The 6,528-nt window shown below is 44.8% G+C and overlaps 2 protein-coding genes across 2 annotated transcripts; one reads left to right on the plus strand and one right to left on the minus strand.

The window, feature by feature from the left end:
• Positions 1 to 180: 180 nt before the first annotated feature.
• On the minus strand, positions 181 to 1,442 carry LOC122367887. The gene is made up of 3 exons (XM_043341414.1): positions 1,248 to 1,442; positions 790 to 969; positions 181 to 448 (listed from the first exon to the last, which is right to left on the minus strand). Exons 1-3 carry the CDS (start codon positions 1,425 to 1,427, stop codon positions 323 to 325), a joined length of 486 nt encoding a protein of 161 aa, XP_043197349.1. The 5' UTR covers positions 1,428 to 1,442; the 3' UTR covers positions 181 to 322.
• Positions 1,443 to 3,828: 2,386 nt separating this feature from the next.
• Positions 3,829 to 4,823, plus strand: LOC122367891 (glycine, alanine and asparagine-rich protein-like). The gene is made up of 3 exons (XM_043341419.1): positions 3,829 to 3,877; positions 4,175 to 4,363; positions 4,535 to 4,823. Exons 2-3 carry the CDS (start codon positions 4,190 to 4,192, stop codon positions 4,658 to 4,660), a joined length of 300 nt encoding a protein of 99 aa, XP_043197354.1. The 5' UTR covers positions 3,829 to 3,877; positions 4,175 to 4,189; the 3' UTR covers positions 4,661 to 4,823.
• The last annotated feature ends 1,705 nt before the right edge of the window (positions 4,824 to 6,528 follow it).

Consider the following 6,528-nt stretch of genomic DNA (forward strand, 5'->3'; position numbering starts at 1 on the left):
GGTTCGCCATCAGTAATTGCCTGATGGAGGTCCAGGAGCAAAATATGCGACCAGGCTTTATATAAAGGAATGGTTTATTCCATTTTTTTATTATGAGGTCACTGGTTAGTTATCTTCAATCATTTTTATAATGATCTGCGAGCAGAGTTTTTATCATCTAAGGTGCATCAAATTTGTTTATCTTTATCTTTTGTTTATTTTTCGTTTATCAGTTCATTATTACACGTCGAAACAAAACATCACACAGTTACCCAACCATAACATTATCACAAAGGTACCCATATGGAAAACACAAGTCACAGCTCAGTTTAGACATCACGAATCAACGTCCGAACTGATTGCTGGTGGCCTGGTTGCTGGCGAACTGCTGATTTCCGAACAGTCCGATACTCTGTCCGACGTTGCTGCTAGCGCTGTTCAGCGAGGCACCGCCACCGAAAGCAGAACCCTGGAAAAAGAACATTGCACGTTAATGACCTGAACTTTGCACGTTGCCTTGTGTTTTTGTCGAGTTTGTTTTTGAAAAAAAAAACATATACTGGAGTCCTTTGAATGATTTGAAGCGTTGAAAAATATGCACTTCTGAATTTTATTAGCTTGAAGTTGCTTCAATAAAATACTTCATGTAATAAACTTAACGTGGAATTTTAGATGTAGATCCCGCTCGTGGTCGCCAAAGATGAAACACTTATGACAGAATCAGATACTTATAAAATAACTGTAAAACATAACTCTATTTCATTTCACATTACCACAGCTGAGGGGTTTGAGAAAAAAAAAACAACTTACCCCAGCATTGGCAAAGCTGTTCTGGACCTGGCTATTTCCAAAGAGACCACTCGACTGTCCCTGGAAGGAACCAGAGTTGGCTCCTCCAGTGGCACTGCCAAATGGGATTCCAAATTGGGGCTTGGCAGCGACGGCCACCAGCAGGCAGGCGAGAACGACGGCGGTCTTCATGGCGGAAATCTGGAAAGAAGAGACGGTTAAAACGTTTAAATGAGGGAGCTGAAATGTGAGAAACAGGAGCCAGTAACGAGTTTGACACATCGCTTAAGACAATGCCAAGATGAAGAGGCATGTCACTGAATTTTTGCGAAGGGAATTGCACTGCAACGGATATCCGCTTGAAAAATATAGATTCTCATGGCTTTATAAAGGCTACCTGTACATATGGGCTGGCCAACAAACACCGTATAGGTAAGCACTTTGTAAGTAATAGTAAATATTTTGCCAACTTCACTCACCGTTACGCTGGGAGCGTCTACACAACGGTTTGCTCTTGCACTGAGTGATGACAGTCGCTGCTCGGGGTTGTTTTTATATTCAGCCGGTAAGCCGTGGCGGAAAGTCCTTGTGTTCGGAACCTGTCTGCCGGCTCCCAGAATCGTGTAGCAGCGGCCTCCGCGCGAATTATTGCGCGGCATTTGAGTGACACGATTATTGTGTTGAAATTAGTCATATTAAATCAACGGGAATTGTTTTCATGGTTCTAAGTAATCCTGGAAAATCCAGTAAAATTATCAAAGTCATGCTACACACGTGGGAAATGAACTGAAGTGGATCAATAGATGTATAGCCATAGTGGATAGTGTATACGAATAATTACTGAACGAGTTCAGCAGTGCCCGAGTGGGGATATAGGTAAAAAACAGCCACGGGCTGACCTCCTTCGGCATTTTGTCCGTCACCCGATGATGATTTTCTATCTCTCCCTAATGCTAGAGATTCTACATACTCAAGGCCGCCACACACTGGACCTCGCATGCGGGTTGCGAGTTTGCCGGTTTTGAGTTTGCAGGCATATTCATAGAGTGATTAGAGTGATTACTAATTCATAGAGTGATTAGACCGTACCCTTATGGTAACTTCATGAATACAGACACAGTGAAGCCGGTACACCTTATAGTCGCAAAACCAGCGCAACGAACCTAAATTCGACTCTAACGAAAAGCCCGCAAACCTCGCACAACTTGCAGACTTCGCAGCGAGGAAGATCGAAAGTTGACTGAAAATCCACTTTTTTAATAGGATTCAAGGTGGCTCGCAATCTAAAAACATACAGACTCGCTTTTTAGATGGTAGTATAGTATGGGTCACTCAGCTTAGATTGTATGATTTGTTTTTGAAGAAACCCTAAAACCCAAAAACTCGCGACCCGCATGCGAGGTCCATTGAGGGGCGGCCTGAGTCAAAAACCATCGAGAACCTTTCCTGAATTCACTCACAAATGAACCTACCAAGCGACGAATAGCAAGCTTCAAGCAGTTCCCGAAGAGTATTTTGGAGGGAAAAAAGATGTTTTCGTTCATGAAGAAAACAGAACCATCAGGCCAATTACCCAAATGTTGGGAAAGCCCTCTGGTAGAACTTCTTAAAGTACCCGTCCTTCTTATCATTACCTTCTTAAAATACCTGACCTTTGATTCAAGCCGGATCTTTTGACACCAACCGCATTTTTGAGTCAGGTCAGGTCACTGACCTAGGACGTCATAAGTGAACCTCTGCACGGTCTTCAGATGTCGCAACTTCGCAACGCCCTCACTGCCAGAGGAGATGTCACAGGGAAATGAAACTTGCAGGATCTAGTATCCATTATGAGTCTCACAACTTTTATATCTCGGATTTTTCATAAAGGTCATATGAGGTCAGGTCATTTTCGTGACCTCACCATTATAAGTAAATGGGGAAAAATGAAAACTGCTATTCTGGCGCCGGGAACGATCTCCAACTATCTCAAGCACACAGAATCATCGTGATTTGATGCACTCCTTGCAAGGCTATATGCGTCACTTTTGCAATGTTGACCTTGCGTGACGTCATTTATGACGTCATCAAGGTCATATTAGTTTTTCGTCAATAACTCCCGATCAAATTGAGCTAGCGAGTCGGGAAAGCCACCAATGGACTTAGGAAGACCTACCAAATCGAATGATATGGGACATGACCTCTTTCGACCAACTTCGTGACCTGGGGGTGCTGACCTGACCTTGACCTGAGGTCAACACCCTAAGTTGACCTGACCCAAAGAAAAAGTATATCATTCGACGCGCCTAAGCGAGACGAACACGATGCTGCCAAAATCGTGGCTCTGCGGCCATTTTTTGCGAAGTTATTTACCAAAAACTGAACCGTACCTTGGGGCACTTGACCTGACCTCAGAGGTCACCGGTTGACCTAGGACCTTAAAATCGGGTACCAATCTCTGCGTCTCGTAACGGCGCACACGCTCGTTTTTTTCGCGACGCGCTAGCTCCACCAGGGGCGAAACGGCGAGGGGGGTCGTACCCGCCCCCCCCCCCCCCTCGGCCGGCGCGTATGTAGAAAACCAATAGGTCCGGCGAGGGTTAAATTCATGATATGAATATATTTGTTGTAAAAGAGATTTGCTGCAGATTTGGTCAAATTAGGTACATTCTCTAGAAAGTCCGTCGTGAAAACAGCTTAGCCGACTCTTATGTTCCGAAAAAAATATCCAATCGTACGAAACCTCGTCTGCTGGCTGGGTTTGGGTTCATACACAGACCAGACGGGTTAAATGCATGGATTTCTACAGTTTATCACAGAGATTAACTACATCGTCAGCGTTTGAGGGCAGTGGTGGCCAGGGTTTCCCCGCTACACAGAATTCGTCAAACATATCCCGTTAATCCTCTGTCACAGCTGACAAATCAACATTGTTCTATAAATGACGTCACCAGCCGTCGGTATTCTGCGTAGGAATTTTCGTAGCATAAGCAGGCCCACGTTGTCATAACAAGTTTGACTGGTTGTGGCGCGGGAAACCCTGCAGCATGACGACTATATAACCGCGGCTGGCACCAGAGTGGTCATTCAGTCGAGACCTGAGATAGTACAGCACCGTCCGCAACTTAAGGTAAGCATCATATCCCACATCATAGGTACCAAACATTGATAACACAGCTGCCAAATCCACCTTTATTAAGTTGCAGAAAGGTATTTTTATAATGTGTTACATTATAGCTGAGTATGCCGTCGCAAGGATTTAGTGCCCTGGCTAGGATGATCCGTTCTTAGTTATTGAGCTGGTTAAGCACTAGGCAGTTACGAGTTAACTGTTTCACAGTGTTTATCTTAAGTGTTTTCTTTTCGCACGTTTGTGTGTCTCAGAAACCATTCATGTGACTGAATTTGTAACGCCTCCCCTCCCCAGTTTCAGAGCCCTGTCATGAAGGTCGCCGTCGTTCTCGCCTGCCTGCTGGTGGCCGCCGCTGCCAAGCCCCAATTTGGTAGATTTAGACCCGGTGGAGGATTTGGCGGTGCCAATTCTGGATCCACTCAGGGACAGACCAGTGGTCTCTTCGGAAACAGCCAGATTCAGAACAGCTTTGCTAACGCACAGGCGAGTTTCAGTCGGATCTTGTTCTATCTTACAAAAACCATTATATGTAAAAATGTAGTCGGGACATCAGGTCCCGACTATCCCGTCGGGGGTATTTACAGGACCGTGCCGTAAGAAAACAAACCACCTCCGAATTTCAGCATGCTGACAGGAATTCCGTTTTTCCTTTAGGGCTCGGCGTTCGGCGGTGGAGCTTCCTTCAACAGCGCTGGCAGCAACGTGGGTCAGAGCACAGGGATCTTCGGAAGCAATCAGTTCGCCAATAACCAGGCCACCAGCAACCAGTTTGGACGCTAAGCGGATACATTGCTAGACGAAGATCTCGACTAGTGTTTTGTTTTTTACTTCCGTGACTTTGCTAAAATCAAGACATCATTCTTGTTGTTGTGACCACTGCCCATCCATGCTATTTTGATTGTGCAATATACAAATCACAAACAAAATAAAAAAATGTTCTTGAATTTCAAAGGTGGAGAGGAAAAAAAATTTGCAGGGCTAGATCATTCGGCTGTAACCACCAGCAATGACCTGAGCCTTCTAAGCGTGAGGGTGTCCGGCCGAATCGCTATTATTTGAAAAGGCATATTAGGCCGATCCGACGATCTTATACAACCTCAACTTTATTGATAGAAAGGTACCGAAAAAAAAACATCGAAATTGGATATATCCAAACATGAACATCATTGTTGCAGCTAGGTCACATTTCAATCGGAACAGTACTGAGGCTTCATGAGGTCACTTGTGGTAAGTTTTGAATTTTAACCCGTATTGGTGTTTTGCCAGCGTAAAACGTATGGGGGGGGGGAGGGTGAGTTCGTTCTTCCTTGCCATTCGCCATCTGGTGGAGCTAGAGCTTCGGGAAACAAAACGAGCGTATTGCCCGCAACAAGAGGAAGTCGATGATACCCAATTTTAACCTGCGTCCTGGTGGGCCTCTCAGCCAACTTCGCCATGGTGGGGGCCTTTTTTGGCCAGTCCAGTTTATCTCGGAAAGTAAGGAAGCTAGAAAGACGCGGTAAAGGGCAGTAGACAGTTCGCTACAAGATCTTTTAGAATCATGAAGATCATTGTTTGATCAGGTCATCGCTGAGGTCACTGGAGGTTACCAAATGAATAATTTTCACGAACTTTTGTTTCCGATTTTGACAACGTTTTACAAATCGGCGCATAAGTTGGGAACCAATAGGAGCTACAGCGCTGCAGAAAAGCGCATTCGATAGCTCTTTCAAAGGCCTTGCTCAGTAATTATTGTAAAATTTGACCTAAGGTCAATGGTTTAGCCTCCAGAGGAAAAAACTATCAAAATCTGACGTTTTTTTTGCGGGAAATGTTTTTGTATCATAGCTTATGATTCCAAACTTGCATGACGTTGATTTTACCAGCATCGCGTTTGTTTCGTCGAGAGGCGTCAAATGAACTATAAGTTGACCTGAAACGTTCAACTTGATAAATTTCACGACAGGTCAAGGTCGTGGAAAAGGTCATGTTGCATGTCATTCTATTCGTATTGTTGAGCTGAACACCTTCATAGTGTGTTCATCGCTCTAGCATGTTTTTATCTAAAGCTATTGTCGAAAAAACTGTTGGAGACGTTTCATGACCTGAGATGATCTCAGGCGAATTTAAGCAAATTTCACAGGTGCACACAAATCACAGGTGCACAAGTTAACCCGCGCATGACTGGGGTATTTTCCATACCGCGAGTGACTGAGGGGGGGGGGGCTCTCCAGAGCCCTCCCCCTCCTATCTCCGAAACTACTGGGCCGATCGTCAAAATTCAAACGGCGTCTGATAGCCCTGGAAAAACTGTCGAGCGAAGCCTACTTTCATTGGCCTGGAGGTCACCGATGACGTCACAGGTCAGGTCAAAGTAAAAGTTATCGGCATTTTTGCTTGTTTACAATTTAGGCTCTGGCCGACGGCTGACAAGTCCGGTCAGGCTCATTTTTGTTTTACCCACTCCTTGATACCCTGAAGGTACCGAACTCTTACTTCGAATTTTTCAGGTCCGGCCAGGTCATCCTAGGTCACGAAAATTGTATATCATGTATCGGTCACGCGATGCATGTTTTATATTCCATTTTACACTTAGATTTCGAAAATAATGTCGTCTGTGTCATTTGAGGTCATTTTCAGCTGAATTTACCGGAGGTCAGGTCAATTTC

This window comes from Amphibalanus amphitrite, unplaced genomic scaffold (genome assembly GCF_019059575.1).
Source record: "Amphibalanus amphitrite isolate SeventyFive unplaced genomic scaffold, NRLGWU_Aamphi_draft 000903F_arrow, whole genome shotgun sequence".
Classification (NCBI taxonomy): Eukaryota; Metazoa; Arthropoda; class Thecostraca; order Balanomorpha; family Balanidae; genus Amphibalanus; species Amphibalanus amphitrite.

Coding starts and splice junctions, on each gene's coding strand:
- LOC122367891 (XM_043341419.1), top strand. CDS start 4,190: ATGAAGGTCGCCGTCGTTCTCGCCTGCCTGCTGGTGGCCGCCGCTGCC. Junction 4,364..4,534: donor ACAGCTTTGCTAACGCACAG/GCGAGTTTCAGT, acceptor TTTTTCCTTTAG/GGCTCGGCGTTCGGCGGTGG.
- LOC122367887 (XM_043341414.1), bottom strand. CDS start 1,427: ATGCCGCGCAATAATTCGCGCGGAGGCCGCTGCTACACGATTCTGGGA. Junction 970..1,247: donor TAGACGCTCCCAGCGTAACG/GTGAGTGAAGTT, acceptor TCTTCTTTCCAG/ATTTCCGCCATGAAGACCGC. Junction 449..789: donor ACAGCTTTGCCAATGCTGGG/GTAAGTTGTTTT, acceptor TTCTTTTTCCAG/GGTTCTGCTTTCGGTGGCGG.